General features: G+C 37.4%; 1 protein-coding gene across 12 annotated transcripts in view; it reads left to right on the top strand.

Moving 5' to 3' along the window:
• Window positions 1–24142, top strand: part of DYM (dymeclin) — a 617255-nt gene that overhangs the window by 572197 nt on the left and 20916 nt on the right. The window contains exon 17 of one of the 12 annotated variants that reach the window (XM_056824409.1): window positions 6135–6180. The exons of the other annotated variants lie outside the window; for them this stretch is intronic. Coding sequence (XP_056680387.1) covers window positions 6135–6179 — 45 coding nt within the window. The 3' untranslated portion in view covers window position 6180. The remainder of the gene's footprint in view (window positions 1–6134; window positions 6181–24142) is intronic. 12 annotated transcript variants of the gene reach the window in all.

The following is a 24142-nucleotide window of genomic DNA, read 5'->3' as shown; positions in this document are numbered from 1 at the left end:
AAAAATGTTATCACTTATACCTCCATATTATTCATTTTTGCAATAAAGCAATCTTTTAAAACCAAAACCCCAAATCATATATCCATACAAACAAATGATAAATCAATTGTTTTTCTTCTGTGTTTCTACTCCCAAAGTTCTTTTTCTTGATGTGGATAGCATTCTTTCTTATAAGTCCCTTGGGATTGTCTTGTATTAGTAAAGTCCATTACATTGTATTGTTCCACAATGTTTCACTTTCTGTGTAAAATGTTCTCTTCATTCTGCTCATATCACTGCATCAGTTCCTGGAGATTCTCCCAGTTCATCATTCCTTACAGCATAGTAGTATTCCATCACTATTATATACCACAATTTGTTCAGCCATTTCCCAATTGAGGGACACCCCCTCATTTTCCAATTTTGTGTCTCCACAAACAGCGAGGCTATTAATATTTTTGTACAAACATTTTTCATTATTGTCTCTTTAGGGTACAAACCTAGTAGTGATATAAAGGGTCTACATTGTTTTAAAGCCCTTTGGGCATAGTTCCAAATTGCCTTCCAGAATGGTTGGATCAATTCACAATCAAGACTCCTGGCCTCACTCAGGCCCACACAGATTAGGTTGGCAGGACAGACTGCCATGGCCAAAATTCTGGACTTCACCACAGGTTTGCTTGGAACTTTAGGGATATAAGTGGAATGGTACTGCTGTTGCCTTAGGCAGGGTCTCAGGGTCTGAATGTTGGCTTGGGCCTATGTTCAGAATCTGGAACCAAAGAACAGGGGCTTGTTGTTGGCTTATTCCTTAGTCCTTGTTGTAGACTCTTGTTGGCTGTGCTCCCCTCTCACCCCAGTGACCCAGATGCTCTTTGCCTATCTTTCAAGTTGTACTCTGCATGAAAGTTGCTTCACTCTGTCCCCTTGTTGGTTCTTTCACTCCTATATTCATTTTTGTGGCATTTTTTAAAGATTGGTTGGAAAGGATTCTCATGGTGGTTTTGAGCTTCCCTGCTTCTGCTCTGCTATCTTGACTCCACCCTCCTCTACCTCCCTTGTAAAAATATTATCTATCCAAAAGTAATCTTAATCCTAAAAAGCATATTTAAAATTAATTAGAACTCTAATATTAACATTCCTTTCATGTTGAGCATATAAATACTTCTCTTTATATAAGACTTGTAATTTTCTAGTTGTTTGCTTTTTTTTATATAACTTGTGGGTTTGTTTCTTTGTTTTTAAGAAAAGACATATATACCACATCCTCCAACTCTGAATAAATATCAATGTATGGGAATTCATATTACTGACATATTTCCTGTACCCAATCCTGGACTGTAGTCAGGTATTTACATTTCCATTTGAAAAGCCTTTTTAACATACTTAGTCAGATTTTTAGGGTGAATTTAGATTTTGTTTAATTTTCATGCTTATGATGTATAATAAATTGAGTTATCTTTTGTAAACTGCATCTTCTGAAAAATTGAACAGATTATTAAATATAAAGTTTGTATGCCCTTTGTTTTTTCTTTCATTTTAAATTGCTATAAAGAAACTACATAATATAGAATGTTAAACATCTAATTCTGGAACCCTCGGGGTTTTGTAGGTGACCCCAGGTCTTCAAATGATGTCAGCTAGCAGATGTTTTGTTCGAGTTCTAATTCTCAGATTTGAAAAAAAAAACAGCAACATATCTTTTAGATGGAAAAGAAAGGATGGGATTTACCACAACTATTATTTCTTATTAATGGTAGCCTTCCTTCAGTTGTGAGGCACAAAATGGACCTTCCTTCATGACTTAGACACAGACAACAAACTAGTAATAGCCTACTTAGTCCCTTTCCCACACCCCCTACCCATCCTACCCTTTGTGTGGGTCAGTTAGCCGCTAGGTTTCCAACACAATGGCTTTCCATCCACAACACTCACTTCATAATCATCTACAAATGGTTTTTGGGTGTCTGTACTAAAGACCTAAAAATATAGTTGGGAGAGACAAACCACGTGTCTAAAAAGTACAAATTGTGGAAGATCAATGCTAATTACCATTAAGTCATATGAATTCAGATGCCCATTTTCCCTTATCCAGGTTCCCAAATGATGATTATGTTATATGTTCTCCCTGTCATTCACTTATGTGACAAGGAAATCACTTTAAAAGACTGATATATATTAATTTAAGGTTGCCAAGGAATTCAGCTATGTAATTCCTTAATGAAAACTCAAGTCAGCAGTCAACCTTTTATGAAGTTTAATTACAAACAGGAGGAAGAAAGGTATTAGAGAGAGAGAGAGAGAGAGAGAGAGAGAGAGAGAGAGAGAAGGGAATAGGGCTTAAATACCCCCTCTGTTTAGGCTGGGCCAAAAGGCCCAAGCCCTTAGATAGCTGGGGCAAAGAAAGGAGATCAGTCCCTATTACTCACGTGACCAAAATGGAGAAACAGTCTCAGAGGCCCCCGCCTCCAGCTTCCTTCAGAGCAAGCTTCTCAGAGCACCTCTCCAACCACTCAGAGCCAAACTCTCCAACCAACCTCTAGTCCTCAGACCCCTCTATCTTTAAGGAAACCATCCAAGTTCCCTCCCCTCAGTTCTCACATCTACCAATCACTGTCCATCATTTTCCCTGTGCCAATGGTGGCTCTAGCTTAACCCAGGACTGCCCAGAGGTCTGTGGCTTTGCACATGTCTGTTGAAGGTCATATTCTCAAATAATTAAATCTTGATCCTTTGCTGCAGCCCTTCCTAAATCCTGTTACCCTGAGTAGGGTGGAGATTGGAAGTTCCAAGACCTGGTTCTGTCATTCCAAGTATCTCTATTGTATCAATTCTAAAATCAATCATGACTCAAAGAACTTCCTGTTCTATGCTTAAGCATAGGTCAAAGCCCTTTCCATTGTTCAGCAAAAGGTTTCTGTCCTAAAGTAATCTTAAGTAGGGAGGAGAAGGACCCTCCCATGCCAAGGGGGGGGGGGGGTTCACATTCCAATAGACTATCAGTAGGAAATTTTTCAAGTATGAAATTTCCCAATGGTGAAATTTCCAACATTTATAAGTCTAAGAAATTTTAAGGTTTACACTTAACAAGCAGAACTCTTTATCTGAGGGAACAGCATGTATGACGCCATAGCTTCTTGCTTTCCTTCTTCTGGACCCCATACCTCAGTGTTCTTTGAACTCCCTGACTGTGTTCAAATGTGAATCTATTGTTCTGCTTGACCTAGTATGCAGAGAGTACCAGAAGGAAGTAATGGATGGATGGATGGATGGATGGATGGATGGATGGATGGATGGATGGATGGATGGATGCATTGAGACTGGAATAACTAGGAAAGCCTTCATAGCTTTTAATCTTTTTTTTTTAATCCTTGCCTTCTGGCTTAGAATTAATACTAAATTATCAGTTCCAAAGCAAAATAGAGGTAAGGGCTAAGTTGTTAGGGTTAAGTGACTTGCCCAGGGTTACACAGGTAGGAAGTGTCTGAGGCCAATTTTGAACCCAGGAACTCCTATGTCCAGACCTGGCTCTTTATCCACTGAGACACCTAGCTGTCCCAGCATTTAATTTGCTCATTTTCTGTGGCATCCTGGTCTTGTTAGAATCACTACAGTATATAGCTCCTCATCTCTTAATTGATTTTATTTTGACCTGTAATGTTCTAATTTATATAGTTTTTTAGTTTTTATTTTGTCAATTTAGAACATTATTCCTTAGTTACAATAATCATTTTCTTTCCCTCCCTCCTCTCCCCCAACCCTTTCCACCCCAACTCACAATTGCACTGGGTATTTCATGTGTTCTTGATCAGAACCTATTTCCATGTTGTTTATGTTTGCACTAGGATGTTCATTTAGAGACTACATCCCCAATCATATCCCTCCCGACCTATGTAATCAAACAGTTGTTTTTCTTCTGTGTTTCTACCCCCACAGTTTTCCCTCTGAATGTGGATAGTGGTTTTTCTCATAGATTGTTCCAAGTTGTTCAGGATCACTGCACTGCCACTAATGGAGAAGTCCATTACATTCGATTGTACCACAGTGTATCAGTCTCTGTGTACAATGTTCTCCTGGTTCCATTCCTTTCACTCTGCATCAATTCCTGGAGGTTGTTCCAGTTCCCATGGAATTCCTCCACTTTATTATTCCTTTGAGTACAATAGTATTCCATTACCAGGGGCAGCTGGGTAGCTCAGTGGATTGAGAGCTAGGCCTAGAGACAGGAGGTCCTAGGTTCAAATCTGGCCTCAGACACTTCCCAGCTGTGTGCCCCTGGGCAAGTCACTTGACCCCCATTGCCTGGCCCTTACCATTCTTCTGCCTTGGAGCCAATACACAGTATTGACTCCAAGACGGAAGGTAAGGGTTTAAAAAAAAAAACAAAAAACCTCAATGTATTGTTACATAGAACAAAAGTTAGTGTGAGGTACTTATTGGTAAGAAGAGCCAATATACATGAAAACATACTCATGAGTAAGTCTTTCAGCCCTATATAATTTCTAAAGAGAGGGAATGAATCTTTCCTGGAGAGTCTTTATTAAAGATTCACCTAAGGCTTAGACTTCTAAAGTAAGTTTTAGAAGAGACTGGTTTTTAAACTGTAAAACATAACCAATGGAATGCCAAATTTTGGCATGTCTGTACATGGAAACATTAAGAACAAAGCTAGTAAATGTTTTTTGAAAATAAAGGATACACTGTGTGATCCTGGGTGAGTCACTTCAGCTTATTACCTAACCCTTACCACTCTTCTGCCTTAGGACCAAAACATAGTATTGATTCTAAGACAGAAGATATATTAAATATGTATACATATAATTCAATGATTATTTTGCTATAAATAATATAATAAGTATTTAGAGTGTGATTAGTTTATGATTCTTTAGTGTATTTATTGTCAGATAACTCTTTTCCTCTATTACCTGTGGAAATCAGGGCTTCTGAAATGTTATTCATAAACTTGAGAAGCAACCTGGGTTGCACAAGTCCTTCCTGGAACACCGAGAGACTCTGTGACTCTGAGCAAGTTATTTAACCTCTCCATGCTCTAGGCACTTCTCCAAGATGAAAAGATATGGAGACGGTGGCCACCTACATTAGTAAAGGGAGCTTTCTCATCTGGGAGAGCCCCTTGTCAGTAAAATCCCAGCCATTCCTTATCTCCTATTCATAACTTGAGTGTATTAGAGTTGGAAGAGAGCATGAAGGTTATTTAGTTCAGTGTCCTCATTTTACAGAAGAGGAAACTGAGGCTGGAAAAGATGGTGACTTGTCCAGAGTCACAGACAGTGCTAGCACCACGACCTAGTCCATTCTCTTCAACATGCCCCACTGCCCTGTCACCATTCAATACATTCTAACATCTATCCAGCATCTCTTCAACAGCAGCCACAAGGCTGGATTCTGGAGATAACAAAAAAGATGAAATAGTCTTTCCCCTCAAGGAGCTTATATTAATTTACTTTGTCATAGACATTGGCATCATCTTCATTAGCTTCATTATACATCTCCCAGTCTCCTCACCTTGTCATTTCTGACCTCCAGTCCCCTATTGATCTTCCTGCTGTTGTTTGAGTGTGTGTCTGTTACTCTAGAAGAGAAAGGGAAGGGAATGGACATTTACATAGTGCCTACCACATTCCTGCAAAGCAGGTACTGTTATCATCCCATTTTACAGTTGAGGAAACTGGAGCAAACCGAAATAAAATGACTTGCCCAGGGTCACACAGCTAGTAAGTGTCTGAGGCTGGATTTAAACTCTTCCTGACTCTAGGCCTACCTCTATCCATGGTGCCACCTAGCTGACTATTCTACTGATTTGGCATTGTGAACCATGCCAGAGAAAGGAGATAAATGAGGTTAGTGGGTTCATTGGTCTGGGAGCATATGGTTTTGCCTTTATTCAATCTCTTCATATCCACATTTGAATTAAGGATTCAGCCTACTTCATGGGAGCTTAGGGTTTGTCTTGGTTAGTTTTTCCCCCACCTCAGCTTCTGGAAGGCAGGAACAATAAATCATCAGTTAAAGTTTTTTGTTGTTTTTTTTCTAACACCAACAGAATGATTTTGTGATTCTCTGTTCTTCTTCCCAGCCTCCATACAAACACCCCATAATTTTCCTAACTAACTATAGCTCACTTTGATGTCTAGGCACTGAGTCAGTTTCAGATCCTGTGGAGGACACAGCACCAGTAAGGTCAGTGATTAGTACCAACTGAGCCATTATAATTTAGTCAGCTCTTTGCTGCTTGTTTATTTGTTGTGTATAAACCCCTCCCAGGAGCTGTTTCTCAGTACTCCAGAGGGAAACTCCTTTCAACCAGCTTGTATCAGTTGCATCAATCATCACAATTATGTTACCTTCCCACTGCCATTATTAGATGGATGTTTTTATCTAAGGGTAAGAATGAAAAGTATTTTCCTTGAGATCCTCAAATACACTAATTCAATGGTTGCATTAATGTAAAATAGTTTGTACCTTTTTTTTTGGCTATATTGTGGCACAGATGTGAATTGCTGGGAAACAATAGCAGCAGATAAACCAGCCTGACATTTAACTGTAATAAATGGCAGGGTGTGGGAAAGCTCTCTTTGAGTAAAGTAAAAAACAATTGCAGACTTTCCTAAAACCAGTTGGAACCCCAAACCAAAGACTGTTTTGAATGCAGGCACAGCATAGAAAGGGCTCTTAATGATATACATTAAGGTCATGGTCACCAACACTGTCTTTGAAAATGTGTAGTAACTTCCATTCTAGTTAATCTAGAAAGGTTCTCCTCAACCCCTTTCCCCCAATAAAAACTGGTTTTAGAGGATTTCTTCTCTGTGATGTGCACCATAGTACATGTCACAGTTAATACTATTCACTATTTCCCTGTTTGTAGTTATCACTTATGAGGTTATAAGTAATTTAACAAGCATTTATTGTATACCTTTATTTGCCAACATTCTACTAATTATGTTGGGAAGCACAAAATGAAAATATTGTGTAGTCCTAAACATTCACTAGTCTTTGCCAAGTTCATTAAGAATAAAAAGAGATCAATATGTGTTAAGCCAGTTATGGCAAACCTATGGCATGGATGCCAAATATGGCACACAGAAAGCTTTCTGTGGGCACTCAACCACCCTCCCTCCCTCCCTCCCCCCACCACACATACAGAGTTCATTACTAGAAAGGCAGAGGGACTCGGGTGGAGCTGCTCTCTTCACCCTCTCCACCATGCCTGATGACATTTTTTCACTTCACCTGCCCCTCTGCCTAGCAGCCCAATGGTAATGCTTTTTTCCTTCCCTTAGTGGGGTAAGGGGAGGGGAGTGGGGTGGCCACCGCACACCATATGTGGAGGGACAGGCACATTACTCCATGGCTGGGGGGCGGGGGGGGCAGGGCCTGGCACACTGTCTCTGAAAGGTTCACCATCACTGTGTTAAGCACTACAGACAGCCTAAGTGAAGAAAAAAGGACTTGATCTGGTCCTTGAATTTAGATAGAGTTTAGATGGGCAAAGAGGAACTTTCAGTTGAGGAAAATAAAATGGATCAAAAAATTATGGTAAAATGAGCTTAGTGTGTAAAGGAAACAGTCTTACAAACAGAAATCTCATATTGGCCAGTAATAGGAGATAAAGTTGGCAGGATATAGTAAAGACATTACAAAGTGCTCAAAATACCAGCTTGGAATGGACCTGATCAGCAATGGGAAGCTTATTATGTAGGAGATATGATATGATGAAAATTGTATTTTACCAAGATTGGCCTGGTATATTCAACTCTTATGTTCTTGCCCTTGATCAATCACAAATCCTACTATCCTTTATTCTTTGATTTCCTAGCATATACCCCACCATTCAACACATTTTCTTCCCTCCTCAATCACCACCCCTTCACATTAGCTCTCATTTACTTATTCTCAGTAACCAACCTTACTTTCTCCATTACTAAAAAAGCAAACAAACATTCAGGATGAGCTTTTTTATCTGTCTGCCTCTTCTCTGCAACATATCCAATCACATGCAGTTCCCCAAACATTTAAGTGCCTACTATGTGCAAGGTATGTAGTTCAGACTCAACCTAAAAAAAACAACGTTCCTCCACTCAAATGGCTGGCCTTGCTACTTGTGCCCTAAATTTCTTGTGTTAGAATGGGGGGAGGGGGAGGGGATTCAAATCATGCAGCTTGGATTGTAGTCGTATGTTACTTCAAACTAGACCTGAACAGGTCATTTTATTTTTCTTGACTTCAGTCTCCCTGGTTTAAAAAAAACAAAAATCTAGACTAACTCCCCTTTAGAGTACTTTCTAGTTCTTTTTTTTTTTTAAGTTTCAATGTCTTCCATATTCTTGAGAATACAGACTCTCCATATATCTTCAATCTTTCATTCAATCAATCAGTCATAATCTACAATGTGCTACACTGTGCTAAGTGCTGGTGACAATGACAGATACAGAAAGGTACAGGCAGATACAAAAAGAAGCAAAAGTCAATTCCTACCCTCAAGGAGCTTATAATCTAATGGAAGAGACAACATGCAAACAAATATATACAAAATAAGTTATATACAGGATAAATAGAAAATTATCATCAAAGGGTAGGTTCTAGAATTAAGAGAGGTTGGGGAAGACTTCCTATAGAAGATCAGATTTTAGTTGAGACTTAAAGGAAGCCAGGGAGGTCCGTAGTCCGAGCTGTGGAAGAAGAGCATTCCAGGTATGGAGGACAGCCAAAGAGAATACCCAGAGGCAAGAGAGTATTTTATTCATGGAACTTCCAGTTGAAAAGTAAATTATAAAAAGGCAGGAGGGGGCTGGGTCATAAAGGGCTTTGAATGTCAAACAAAAGATTTTGTATTTGTTCCTGGAAGCAATAAAAAGCCACTGGAGTTTATTAGGTTAAGAAGATGAAAGATAGTGAGGAACCCAGGATGACTTCTAGATTGTGAGCCTGGGAGACTGGGAGAATGGTTGCTCTCTAAAATAACAGGGAAAGCAGTGGAGAGATGGTTTAAGGGAAAAGAAAAAAGCAGAGCCCTAAGGAACACCTATGGTTAGAGGGTATGATCTGGAGGACCATATAGCAAAGAAGATGGAGAAGGAGTAATTAGATAGATAGGAGGAAAAAACACGAGTGAGTGGTATTCTGAAAATAGAGAAAATGAAGTATCAAGGAAAAGACCTTTCAAATACAATGTAATAGAGGGTTATCTGTGAAGGGAGAAAGAATGGAGACCTCCCTTCTCAAATTGGGGTTCAGGTGGAACAGCTGATGTTTAATTTGGCCAAGGGAGAGAAAGGGGAAGTGAGTTTGTAATTCCCCCCTTCAGCCTCCTCTCATTTATGGCTACCCACCCAAACTGCCCCTTTACTTCCCTCTATTGCTATTATAAACAAGAGCTTCTCCCTTCAGAGAGTATTCTCTCTCCCACAGCTAGAATTGTTTCTCCATTCACACTGAATTCAATTGCAAGAAAAACAAACTTTATTCTGGGTGATCAATCAGGAATGACACAGGGAAATGGCTATAAGGAAGGGTCTGTGAGGAAAGAGGGAAAGATGTCCCTAACTGGCTATTCCTTCCTCCCCACCTCAAATTGGGGAACCCAGGCCTTGGCAGCCTTGGGTCCCCTGAGAGATTCAGGTTTGAATGACCCTGGCCTTGGTCACAGCCAAACACAGTTCAGACCCAGGGCATTAGGAGCTGTGAGGTGATCTTGTTAGCTGCTTTGTTTCTTCTCAGGCTGGTCATTTTCAGCTGGGAAATCGGTGGGGAATGGTGTTCAGGCACCAAGAGAAAGATCTGAATCTTTTCCTCAAGATCCAGTCTTAACAAGACCTTCTCCTTTGACTGTCTCAAGGCTGAGAGCCCTAACTGACTTCAGTCAGAACCTTTTGACTTCTTAAGATTCTAGACCTCTTGGGGCCCCTCCCCCATCAAGTAGAAAAGATTCGGCAGCACCTCAGCCTGTCACTTTTCCTTAAGTTCAGACCTCTGTCACAACACCCATATGTTTCTGCCTTGGGGGGAAAAAAACCCCTCATTTGTTTTTAATGTTTGCATTAGCCACCATATTATTTCTCTCAACATTTTCATTTTGAAATTTCTCAAGTTGATCTCAGTGAAACTGGTGAAGACTAAGCTAGAAGTACTGGGAGCTTCTAGAACTGCTCCCCAGGCTGTGTTCTATTATCACTATCTGGAGTGATATTAAGTGAGAACCCACCTCCTAGTTGCCTCTCTCCCACTATACATACCACCACCTCCCAGGCACTTTCCTTCAGGATCAACTGCCAATGATTCAAATTGTTATATTAGATAATCAGTCAACAAGCACTGGTTGAGTACCTATTTTGGATCCAGGCTCTGTGCTAAGACTGACAATACAAAGAAGAAATCTGATCTTCACATTTTATCATAGCACACTTCATGCCAGTATACATTGCACTGAGACTCATTAAACAGCCAAATCATACACTCACATCACAGTGTCACATAAATTAAAGAGCCCCATGGTGAGGTGCTGAGAGTTTCCATCTTCTGCATTTCCTATTTTCACCTTCACCTGTCAGGCCACTGCCAACCATATACTCAACCTATTGATTCTCTGTCTACTCACCCTCAACTGTAATACCATCCGTCCATCCAAGAAACCTATCCTTAAGACACTGTCTTTCCTTCCATATTATCATGTTCATGACACCAAGGCCAGCCTCCACTCAATCTGAAAACCCCATACTCCATTTTTCTGCCTTCTAAACACTTCCTAAAAAATTATAATCTTTTGCTCCTCTTTGGAGCTACCTCTTCCTTATGGAGAGTTAGGCAAAAAATCTTCCCGTACAGTGGGAGGTACTATTAACCACCCTACCCCTCACAAACTTTAAGCATCCCAATCTCCTATGACTTAGGTGTTTCATCCTCAAGATTCAGTCTACCACTCACTCGTCTTTCTCTTCTTCTTCCTTTTTTTCCTAATATTCTCTTCCTTAAAAACAAAGCAAAAAACAAACACCATGTTTATGGCTTCAGTTAACAGCAAAATTTATACTCTAGCCCTATATCTCAAACCTGTCTACTATTAATTTCCACTTACATGTTCTCTTCACTGTTCCCTTAGAATGTTTTTTGCTTCTATACTTGTGCCTAAGAAGACCTACCACCTCCTCTCTATGTATCTCAACTTTACTCAGCCTTCAAAGTTTATCTTAAGTTCTGGTTCCTCTGTGAAGCTTTCAGTGGCCATGACAGTTTACAATCATACATTTTGTCTCTGAACTCTTATCTTGTCCTTATTGTCTTTACAACTTATCTTCTCTATAAATTTAACTTAGTGAAATATTTCTGTGGTATTTAAATGTTTCATGTTTGCTTTTCTGCCTCTTCAACTAAAGTCATCTCCTTGAGAACTATGCTATGCCTCTTTTGTATCCTGTGCTTCAGTACTGATCCCTGTATAGGAAAAGCAAAATGGCATAAATAAGGAGCTCTGAAATATAGAACTGAGAGACCTGGGCCCACATCCCAGCTCTCTTTCACTTGCTAGTTGTATGTCCTTCATAGGTAGCTAGATTGCACAGAGGTTAGAGCACTGGACCTAGAGTCAGGAAGACCTGAGTACAGATCCAGCCTCAGAGAAGTCACTTAACCTCTGCTTTAGTTTCCTGAATTATAAGATGGAGATACACTTGTCTCACAGGGTTGTTTTGAGGATCAAATGAGATAATATCTGTGCTTGGCATGTAATAGATGGCTATGCAAATTTTATTCCCTTTCCTTCTCCTTTAATAAGTCATTAACTTCTAAATTAACAAAATTTCTGAGTACCTCAGTATACTTATCTATAAAATGGGAATGATAAAGCCTATAATTACCCTCTTCAGAAGGCTGTGAAGAAGGCACTTTGTAAATCTGAAAACACATAAGGTTGTCAATAAACTATTTTTAAATTAATGAATAAATGAATGACAGGTTGGAGGAGAAATGAGAGGAAAGAAGACTAGGTAGAAGATCCTTTCTGTCAACCAGGAATCAAGTGATGAAAGTTAGACTCACTTAAGGGCATAAAGAAACAAAAAGTTACAGATGACTCCAAAGTATGGAGCCTGAGGCCAGAAATAAAAAAAGTTGTAAGAATAACAAGTTTTGGGGAAATATGATGAGTTCAGTTGAGTTTTGAGGTGCCAATGTAACATTCCAGTTGACAACATCCCTGAAGGTAATGGCAATTGGACATAATGTAACCAGAGCTAAAAGTAAAACTTAAGGTTAACAATCATCTTATTATATATGTGACTGGTGGAGGTTTTATATTTTTTAATGGCCTGATTTAGCATTTCAGATTATTTTCCCCCAAACATTAATTTCATACTCCATTCTTAAATTTAAAAATCAAGGCTTCTTCAAATTTATGTCTTCCCAGGCCAAAGTAGATGATAATTTAGGGAGAATTTAACAAATTACCCCCCTTTGAACGTTTCATAATTTGTGAAAGGACACAAATCTGTTTACCCCATTATGTCACTGCTCCATTGTCCATTTAGTCTTAAACCAAAAAGAATCTGTAATCTAAAATTTACACAAAATTTTAAGAACAGTTGCAAATAGTCCATTTAAAGGAGGCTACAGTAGATTGAATGTTCCTTGAGATCCAGAACTGTTCTTTAACTATCTTTATGTATCTTATAGCATCAGACACTATAAATTGAACAGGATAGGCACCTAATAAATGTTCCTTGAATCATTAAGAAAGGGTTTACCTAAACTAAGTGTATACATAGCTGCATTCTAGTCATTTTTTCCCCAATTCCTCCCTCTTTTTTCTGATATATTCCACCATTTTTCCTCTTCCTTCTTTGATTTTCTATTTTTTTCTTCTATCCTCTAAAATGGACAAATTGCATTTTGCTCAGTCCTAGATGAACTACACTGTATGTTGCTCATATATTGAGCCCTTCAAGCAATTGAGCCTTTCACAATTGATATCTATTTTGTAAGCCTGAAGAACCTATCATGATAATAGCAAACAGATGTTATACATACTATAAAACTACCCTCTAGGATCAATTTTACAAAATAGACTTGCTGGAATCAAAAAGAAAACAATATAACAGCTTATTTATTGCCAGCAAAATCTTGTAAAGAGTATTATCTGCCCTTCCCAAAGAGCTGACTGTTTAGTGATTTAACGAAATATTTGGCCAAGGTAGTTTAGGTTCCATTTACTAATACAATTTCTCTACAAGGAAGATTTGAAAAGAAAACTATAGAATCTCAGCGATCTTTATATGTATTCCAACAACTTGGAGCTGTTAGCTTTTTTTGTTTTTCTTTTTAAATGAAATGAATTCTTACATTGGTCACATCCCAAAATGTACATCTCAATTCTGTACCTTGAGTCCATTAGCTTTTTGACTTGAGTAGCTAGTATGCTTTAGTGTTATTTGTGAACTGGAATCATAGTTGGTCGTTGCATTAAATAGAGTTTTTAAGTCTTTCAAACTAGTTTTTCTTTACAATGTTATGGTTGTTTTGTATTTGTATAAATTTTCTTGATTTTGCTCATTTTACTCATTATCTTACATGTCTTACCATTTATTCTCTAAATGCATTCCTTTCATCATTTCTTGCTGTATAATAATATTTTATTACCTTCACATACCTTAATATGTTCAGTCATTCCCTGAAATGGTGAGCATACCCTTAGTTTCCAATTCTTTTCTAAAATAAAAAGTATTGCCATATAAAAAATAATAAATAAAATGAATTCTGATTAATACCTAAAAAGATAGCTTGGAGCCAAAGGCACCCCAAAAAAGGTAATATGAATTATCTCATTCTACCCTAGAGCATCATCCTAGACACTGTCTTTGAGGTCTGCTGTGATAATACCTTCTAGGTAAAATTGCCTCATAATTATTTTGGTACTTAAGGAATCGGTGTTCTTGATTAGGGTTCAAGCTAGACCCTTTTCTATGTTAAATTCCATTCTTTAGCAAATTGTACTAAGGGAAAAAAGGAAACTGCCTGGTAAACCTTACAGTTCTCTGGAAATATTGAATGATTATTGGGAGTAGGGTTCATATTCCTTCCCATATTTCTCAGCTATGTTTCTAAGCCCATAGAATGGAGCATTCAAATATTCAAAATTATTCCAAGATGGCACATATTTGGATATTCCCTATAATGCAGCATATAACAAGACATCTATGCCTAATATCCTGCATGCCTCTGGTCCAAATTTACCTACAAGTTTAGTACAAAGCCTACATCCAACGTGCTAAAGACTTCTTCATTTTCTCGTGCTACCACAAGCATATCAAAGAAGTGCTAGGACTGTTTACCTGTTATCTCTTGCCAGATGAACCTACCATCTTCCTTTTATCATACATTTCTCTAACATCCCAGACTCCTTAGAAGACTAAGTTCCTTATTTGTCATTTTCTGCAGCTTATTCACACCCATCATGTACCTCTCCATTATTCTCTGTGTGACACTAATTTCAATTCCTCACAGGCTACTGTATCCCATGTCTCATAGCTTTTTATCACTGTAAAATAAAGGTATTAAAAAGATTGTACCTTTGTTTCTGAAAGAATTTTCAGACCATTGAAGAAGTTTTACAATTTCTTGAAAAACAATCTAACTTGCTCTACTCCTCCTATATAATTCTGTTTCCAACTCACTAAACAGTTGTACTATCATCTGTGCCAGATTTATATAACAAACTTTCCACCTGTAAATCATAGACTAAAGTCTTCATCCATTTGGTTTTTCCTGTTTACATACTTATGTATCTCTCCCAAGAGATTTTGCAGTGTTTCAGAACTTGAGAAATAAGCACAATGTAGATCAGTAAGCAGGAGCATCTAGAGCAGGGGTTCTTAACCAAGGTCCATGAAATTTATCCTCTCTTTCAATTATTTGAAGACATTTTTTCGAGAAGTGCTTCACAGACTTCACCAGGCTAACAGAGGCATATACCTCTCTCTCTCTCTCTCTCTCTCTCTCTCTCTCTCTCTCTCTCTCTCTCTCTCTCTCTCTCTCTCTCTCTTTCTCTCTCTCTCTCCTCTCTCACACACACAACCTCTGATGTAGAGCACCTTTCCATTTATAGGGAATCCTTTTTCCACTTGGTTTCTGCACTATGTCTGTTGTCATATCCCTAACACTTAGCACAGTACAGAGTAAGTACTTAATAAATGTATGGTGATTGATTAATCTCTTTTACCACCGTGGCAAAAATCTTTGATAATAGTATGTCTCTCTTTTGGCCTCACTTGATGTTTTTGATCAGTGTCATTAAAAGGTTATCCCTCTTATGTCTCTCAAGAAGTCAAGTGATTTTGATGAAAAATGAAAGGCACCTTGGTGGAAGTGAGTCTTCAATATAGTATTTTATTCTACTGAATCAATCAACACAGTAGATCTACTTTCAGTCAGTTGCAGGATTGTAAAATGTGATCCACTACAAAATATGTCTTGCAAAAAAGTCTGCTTGTTCCCTACTAATATTCCCACTGAGGATACCTTCAATGTATATGGAAATAGTACATATAAAAATTTTATAAAGATGGGAAAGTAGACATAAATGCTGATAATTGTTCTCTTAACAGCATTTTTTTCAACATTAATAACATAAGATTTTTTCTCCCATACTTTTGATATCTTCCTCTTCTCCAGATACCTTGTAAGTCAGTCCTTGAATGCCCTCATAATTATGTCACCTCAAACATAGATTTCTTTGTATGCTTGACCTGATCCAACTGTTTCCCCATCTTTGTTCTCTTTAGTAACATTTCTCCCTTTTCTGCAAGCACATCTGGGTCTCTGATGTTAAGAGTCCCCATGGTGTTTCTATTGTCCTTGATGGTTCAAGGAAAACATTTCATTATTAATATTATTACAAATCATTTCCATTTATCTCCTTTTTGTTTTTTTTTTTCCTTTTTCCTTTTTCATCTATATATATCCTTGGATCTCCGGCTATACTTTCTTTCAACTGGTTTTACCTTCTATTGCTTTTTTCTTTGTGCTTTATGAGGCAATACTGCTCAAAATCTTCCAGTATCCTTCTTCATGATATTTTACAAATGAGTTTATATTCTAAAGTGATGCCACCCTTGGCTGCCAGTGTCTCTCCACTTGACAAATAAGTCAAGTATTTGCTAAATAACAACACCCTTTTAGTTTCTTTTGATGTCTGTATTATAGCTATTGACTTAAGTTGTTTAAATTTCTATGTGAAATTATTATAATCAATGTCAATATCCTTTCCCCATATATTACTCATCTTCTTATTTTTAGCAATTCATTTGAATAGGTCAGGATTGAATTGTTTCAAATTACATGACATCTGTTTCTCATTTTTATCCTTTGTTGTGCTAATATTTTTCTTTAACACATCAGATTGCCAAATTAATAAGAAGATACTTCCTGAGTGTTAAAATTTAATGGAGGGGTATGGGGTGGGCAATGCTATTTAAAGATAACTATGTCTAGTACCTCTCAATCCTCCAAAATCTTTGGATTTTGACTTATTAATGGGAGTTTTCTCTTGAGTGTTTCTTTCAAGAAGTGACTGATGGATTCTTTCTATTTCCACTTTACCCTCTGGTTCTAAAATATCTGTACATATTTCTTTTACAATTTATAATATTTAGGTTCTTTTTTTGGTCATGATGTTCAGATGGTTCAGTGATTCTTAAATTATTTTTCTCCTCAATCTGTTTTCCAGGTCAGATATTTTTGCTGTGGGATAATCTTTTTTTTTCAGTCCTTTTACTTGTTTTATACTTCTTGTTGTTTCATAAAAGTCATTGGCTTCTATTTGGTACATTTAAATATTCAGAGAATGTGTTCTTGGGCAAGGATTTGTAACTCGTGTGCCAAGCTGCTAATTCCAATTCTAATTCTTTCATCCATAATTCTTGTTTCTTTCCCAGTTTTTTCCTCTAGTGTTCCAATTTCATTGACAAAAAATATCTTACATTCTTGCTTCATCTCTTCCAGGAATTATGGTTGAATTTGTATCTAAGCAATGTTTTTCTTTGAGACTTTGCTTGTGGATTTTGGGGAGTCATTCCTTTTTTTCTGACTTTGTGCTCATGCATCTTTGTCACCATAACAACTTTTTTATGGTGGGATGCTATTTTTATTTGCTCATTTTTCTAGCCTACATCCTGACTTTAGGCTAGATATTACAGCCAGATTGTGCCCCATTCCAGAGGGTAGATTTGGGTGGTCCTATTACTACTTTCTTTGGGGATATTGAGTTTTGAGTTTATTCCAGGACCTCAGATATAGCAAAACTAGGCACTGTATTAGTTGGGGGTGGGGGGCTTTTAAAAGGAAGGAATCAATGTTCAGCTGTTTGGGGATTGAATACTACATGACACTTCCTCCCCCTATCCTCATGATGAGCTGTTATCAATGGATTCAGTCTGACTAGACTGTAAGGTAAGTCAGGTTTTCCCTCAGCCTCCTTCTTGTAATGATGGATTTTGAAGCTCCCCTCCTAACACAGACTTTGATTCAAGTTCTATTATAAATCAAGATATCTAATTTATTTGGGTATAAATTCTTGAAAGGGTAGTGGAAAAGGACAATGTGAAAAGGAGATCCCTAAGATGTCTTTCCTATAAAACTCTTGAGGGCTTGACCTAGGTCATCTTCTTCAGAAATAAGCTCTGGGTTCCCCTAAGGGAAAAGAGAGTCTTCATCCCAAAGATTAGCTACAGTTGAGAATTGAGATCTTCTTCTGTTCAAGCAAAGGATAAGTAATAATGGTATAGGTTGTGCATTTATCATCCTATACCCCAAAGTCTTGAGGTTCCATCTGCTCCTCCTCTGAAGCATCTCTTCAAACTTAAATTTCTCTTTGCTCCTGGTCACCCTCTTGTATACAGGACCTGAAAGTGTTCAGTGCTCCCAAAGCAGTCTGATCCAGAGCAAAGTCTGATTGCTAGCCTTCCCTGTCTGAGCTCTGCAAGTTCTTGGCCTAGGTTTGGATCTAAGCAACAATAAATGCTCTTGGATTCAACTATTGCCAGACCACTGGAAAGCTCGGCTATGACTGAGTGACAGAACTTAAGGCTCCCCTTTGGTTCAAGATTCCTGCCTTGGCTATTCCTCTGCAGGCTGAACCTGGGTTAGAAGCTAGATCTAGAGCAATTAAAGGCTGTTTTGTTCCTGGTGTCTGAGCAACCCAGAACCCAGGAGCTGATTTTTATTGCAGAATGTTACCCCTAGGTATAGCTTCTCTCTTCAGTCCACTCTGGAACTATGATCTTGCACTGATGGCAGCGTCTCCCTGGGCTCTGGAGTGCTCAGGCAGCCAGCTCCTTTCCCCAGTGTCCACAGATCTCTGTGTATCGCCATACATTGAACTGGGTTGGAAAAATGATTCACTGTGATTTTTCCTTAGTTTTCCTATTAGGATTTGGTCTGGTGCATTTTCTAGATCTATTTGAAGGAATGGGTAAGAGGAGGCAAAACAAAGAGGGAAGATCTCATTGTCCCATTTCTTGTTCTTCTGCTATCTTGGCTCTACTCAATCAATTTTCTTCTGAAGGAAAGTAATCTTGATGAAATGGCACAATATAAGTCTTCTGTGTAGTTTAAAATTCTCTGACCTCTCTCATTCCATATTTTTTAATTAATTCTTTTTTTATAGCTAGATTCCTATTCATGTGAACAATGAACCTCCTGAAGTGGTCACATGTATTTGAATTTGCACTATTCAAATTATAATTATATAAAATATGATAATTGATTACATTAGTTGAAATTTCAATAATACAACCACTTCAGGGGAAATTAAGTATTCACACAAATCATACTATGTACTTAATAATTATCTACAAACACAAACATTCTAAAATACAAAGAAAAACAATAAACTAACTTGTTAAGAAACTGTAAGCTTGGAGGCAGCTAGGTGGCTCAATGGAATAGAGAGCCAGGCCTGGAGATGGGCCATCCTAGGTTCAAATATAGCTTCAGAATATTCATAACTGTGTGACCCTGAGCAAATCACCTAATTGCCTAGCCCTTCCCATTCTTCTGCCTTAGAACCAATACATAGTATTGATTCAAAGATGGAAGAAATTGTGAGCTTCTGTTTTGCATAATTTGATTTTGTGTATGTATGTGTGTAATCACACTATTATAATACACAATCTATATGCATACACATATATATGCATCTGTATATATTTATGTTTAAGATAAATTTCACAAAATATTAACAAAAATGCTTTATTTTTGCCCCTTCTATATTTTATGTTTTCTTCTGCATATTAAAAAAATAAATTATTGATACTTTCTTTGGGGGGGCATGTATCACTGCCACCTACCTCCCTAAGTACAAGTACTCACTTTTCTCAAATATGTATAGTCCTGCAAAACAAATTAGCATATCAGTCCTTATTCATGATAGATATCTTCCAATATATTTCTTTACCCATCCATAACTTTTCAGCCTTTTCAAAGTATCAAAGCAAGTACTGATTTTACTTGGTAGGTTTTAATAGAATTCTACATAATTTTTCATAGAAGTTCTCTACTTCTTCATCCTCTAATTGATGTTGTTGTGCATGCTATAATTATTGTCACAATAGTCTTTTTGCACATACTTACCAGTGCCAAAGTACAAGATGACAATTTTTTTTCATTAAATATGCTTCTGATTATTTTGGGGCATATAACCAAAACCAACCCTGCACATCTTTGATTTGCTTCTCCAAAGAGTACCTGTGAAGCTGCAACTTTCTTCTGATCTAAAAATCAATATGATTAAGGTTCTCCTTTAGCATATCCTATTATTGATCATTGGGGAAAAGTTCCTCATTTAGCAAGAGACAGCAGCCAAGTATATATAGAGAAACAGTCTAAAATTTGTGAAATTCTTAGCACTGTCTGCCCCCTTTTCTATGACTGCCATTAGAGGCAAGTAGGTTCTACAGTAGACAGAGTATTGGGCTTCAAATTAGGAAAACTCAAGTTCAAATCTAGCCTCAGACTTCTGTTTTATGACCATGAGCAAGTCAGTTAACCTGCTTGTCTCAATTTCTTAAATTGTAAAATGGGAATAATAATAGCACCTGCATCACATAAGTTGTTACAGGGATCAAATGAAATAATATTTGTAATGCACTTAGCACAGTGCCTGACATATGGTAATTCTTAATAAGTGCTTGTTCCCTTCCCCTTTTCCTCATCACTGGCAAGCTGATGGAGACTATGTAGAATTGGTGGCCATACTATATTTTTCTTTGTTTTATGAGATGCCCCTAGAGGTTAAATGACGAACATAAGCTCTCACAACTTCTAAGTGGCAAAATCAGGACTGACCCCAGGAAGACTGACAATGTGTTCATTGCCTATTTTACTCTGCTTTCCACACTGGCTTCTCTGAACAGAAAAGTCAGCTTTTCCTAATGGATCTCCTGGAATGTTCACTTAAGAGGTTAGTTATTATTACTTAACAAGGAATACTCAATCTCTAACATTTGCCAAGATTAGTTGATGCCCCCTGCATGCTTAAAACACAATCAAGCTTTTATTTTCACAACTTAATTACTAAAAATGTTAGAAGAAGAGGGCTTTCATAAAAGCCAGGACTCTTCCTTATCACCAAAGCTGTCAAACTTCTCTCCTCATAAATTCCTTGATATTCTTTTAGTAAAGACTGAGGTTCCCATCTGATAAAGTCATCCAAGATTCTCCTTGCACTTATTGGAACCGTCACCCTAGAAAATGGCTCAGGCCAAGATATTAATGGAGACTTTAGAGCAACTCTACTGTTGCATATGTACTTCTAGATTTCATTCCATTCATAACTCCCTCATTACCTAGCCCTTACTGCTCTTCTGCCATGAAACTCATGCTTTGATTCCATGGCTACAAGAAGGGGGAGGGGGGGTAAAGGGGGCTTGTCTGTTTTTGTTTTTGCTTGTAAAACTGACTTATTTATTTTAGGGTTTTTTGTTGACATTTTTCTATATAATAGGTAACATAACAATAATACATGTGATTTATGAAACAAATTCTCACATTAGTTATGTCCAAAAATCTATACCATTCTTTTTCCCCTTCCTTCCACTTCTCCCCCTTCCCCAAGAAGGTAAATAATAATGGTATAGGTTGTGCGTTTATCATAATATAATACATATTCCTTCACTCATCATGTTTTAAAACAAGATACTTATTCATGGAGAAAATAAAATGAAGAATGGTATGTTTCAATCTGCCTTCAGACTTCATCAGTTCCTTCTATGGATAGCCTTTTCTTCACGGGTCCCTTGGAGTTGTCCTGGTTGATAATAGTCAAGTCATTCACAGTTGACTGTCATACATTATTGTTGTTACTATATACAATGCTCTCCTGGCTCTGCTCACTTCACTTTGCATCATTTCATGTAAGTGTTTACAGGTTTTTTTTAATCATCTTATCTTATGGCACAATAGTATTCCATTACAATCATAAACCTCAATTTGTTCATCCATTCCCCACTTGATAGACACCCCTGCAGTTTCTAGTTCTTTGCCACCACAAAAAGAGCTCCTATAAATAGTCTAGAAAATGTAGATTCTTTTTCTTTTTCCTTGATGACCTTAGGAAATAAATCTAGTAGTATTACTGGGTCAACAGGTACACACAGTTTTATAACGCTTTTGAGTATAATTCCAAATTGCTCTCCAAAATGGTTGGAGCAGTTCACAATTCTATGAACAGTGTAATGGTATCTCTATTTTTCTACATCCCCTCCAACATGTGTCATTTAGCCCCTTTATCATTTTAACCAGTTTGGTAAGTGTGAGATGATATTTCAGGGTTGTTTTGATTTATATTTCTTTAATCAATAATGATTTAGAGCATTTTTTCACATAGTTGTATATAGCTTTAATTTGATCACCCAAAAACTATCTGTTTACCTCTTTTGACCCTTTATCAATTGGGAAATGAATCATATTCTTATATATTTGACAACATTCTCCATATATTTTAGATATGAGACTCTATCCAATAAATTGTCTATAAATTTTTCCTTCAGACTTATTGTTTTCCTTCTAGTCTTGGCTAAACTTTTCAATTATATTTAGAATTATTCTTTTCAGAATTCTGAGTCCCTGATGCAGGATGCATTTTAGAATTTTTTGCATTTCACAATGCTTTTTGGCTCTTGTTTATTCGTAAATTGTTCTTCTATCCACAAATCTGATAGGTAATATGTTCCCTGTTCTTCTCATTTATTTATGAAATCTACCTTTATACCTAGGTCATAAATCCTTTTTTATCTTATCTTGGTAAGTGGTGTATGGTATTGGTCTATATCTAGTTCCTGCCAAACTGTTTTTCAGTTTTCCCATCAATTTTTTTAAACATTTACCTTCAGTCTTAGAGTCAATACTGTATATTGGTTCCAAGGTAGGAGTGGTAAGAACTAGGCAATGGGGGTCACACAAGTAGGAAGTATCTGAGGCCAGATTTGAACCCAGTATTCCTGTCTCTAGGCCTGCTTTCAATCCATTAAGCCACCTACACACACCATGAACTTGATTTTAAAAATATTTTATAACTATTTTAATATAATCAGCTTCCTTTGAAATCCTATGTAATCTTTATACATTTAAAAAACACTTTTACCACTGCTGGGTTTGTGCCCCAAAGAGATAATAAGGAAAAATACATTTACAGAAATATTCATAGCCATGCTCCTTGTGACGGCAAAAAAATAGAAAATGAAGGGATGTCCTTCAAATGGGGAATAGCTGAACAAATTACAGTATCTGATGGTGATGGGATACTATTGTGCTCAAAGGAGCAATGAACTGGAGGAATTCCATGTGAACTGGAACAACCTCCAGGAATTGATGCAGAGCGAAAGGAGCAGAGCCAGGAGAACATTATACACAATTGTACACCGTGATACAATTGAATGTAATGGACTTCTCTATAACAACAATGCAATGATCCAGGACAATTCTGAGGAACTTATGAGAAAGAACACTATTCACATCCAGAGGAAGAACTGTGGGAGCAGAAACACAGAAGAAAAGTTTTTCCTTGATCACGTGGTTCAAGAGGGATGTGATTGGGGATGTAGACTCTAAATGATCACCCTAATGCAAATATTAATAATATGGAGATAGGTCTTGATCAATGATACTTGTGAAACCCGGTGGAATTACATATTGGCTATGGGAGGGGGAGGGAGAGGGAAAGAACATGAATCATGTAACCATGGAAAAATAATTTAATTATTTTTATAAATAAATAATTTTTATAAATAAAATATAAAAATAATTTAATTAATTAATTTTTTTTAAGCTGTTCTTTGCCAAGCATGGTAATATACATCTAAAATCCAAGTTAGTGGAGAGACTGAAGCTGCTCAATTGCTTAAGCCTGGGAGTTCTGTTTTGAAGTAGAACAAAAGATGGTCACCTATCTGTACAAAATTTTACACCAACATTATGAGCCCCTGATACAGGATGCCCAAGTGCAGTGCTCAAGTGGTAGCAAACTGGCCTAGATCAAAAGTAGAATGGGTCAGAACCCCTATGCCAGTCAGTAGTAGGACTGGGTCTGTGAGTAGTCACTGCACCACTAGCCTGAACAAGATAGGGAGACCCAGTCTCTCTATAAAGCAATATTAATATAAAGATATTATTCTGAGTAGTCCATAGACTTCACTAGATTGCCAAAGGGTTCCATGACAAAAAAGATTACAAATCCCTGGTCTAGTCCAATCTCTGTCCAAAACATGAATTCCGCTCTAAAATTTCTATCATCTTTCTTCTTTTTTATTAGCCATGGTGACAGAGAACTCGCTATCTCCTCAATACAACCTATTCCATTTTTTATTATTTTTAAAGATCCTTCCTCATGATAAACAAAAAAAAAAAGATTTGCCTTCCTGAATCTTCCACATATTTGTCCTAGTTCTACCCTCCATAGTTATGTTGATTATCTAGTCCAACTTCTATTTAAGAATCCTTCAAACTACTGAAGACAACTATCACTCTGCAAAACTTAGACCATGCAGTTTGGAAATTGTGAATATTCAGCACAGCAACAACCAATTTAAATTGTTAATCTTATATTCTCATAGATCACAATCCACAATCATGTCCAGGTGGTTGTGGGCAACAGTTCTTT

The sequence above is a fragment of the Monodelphis domestica genome, chromosome 3 (assembly GCF_027887165.1).
Source record: "Monodelphis domestica isolate mMonDom1 chromosome 3, mMonDom1.pri, whole genome shotgun sequence".
NCBI lineage: Eukaryota > Metazoa > Chordata > Mammalia > Didelphimorphia > Didelphidae > Monodelphis > Monodelphis domestica.
This window is presented reverse-complemented; position numbering and strand designations above follow the sequence as displayed.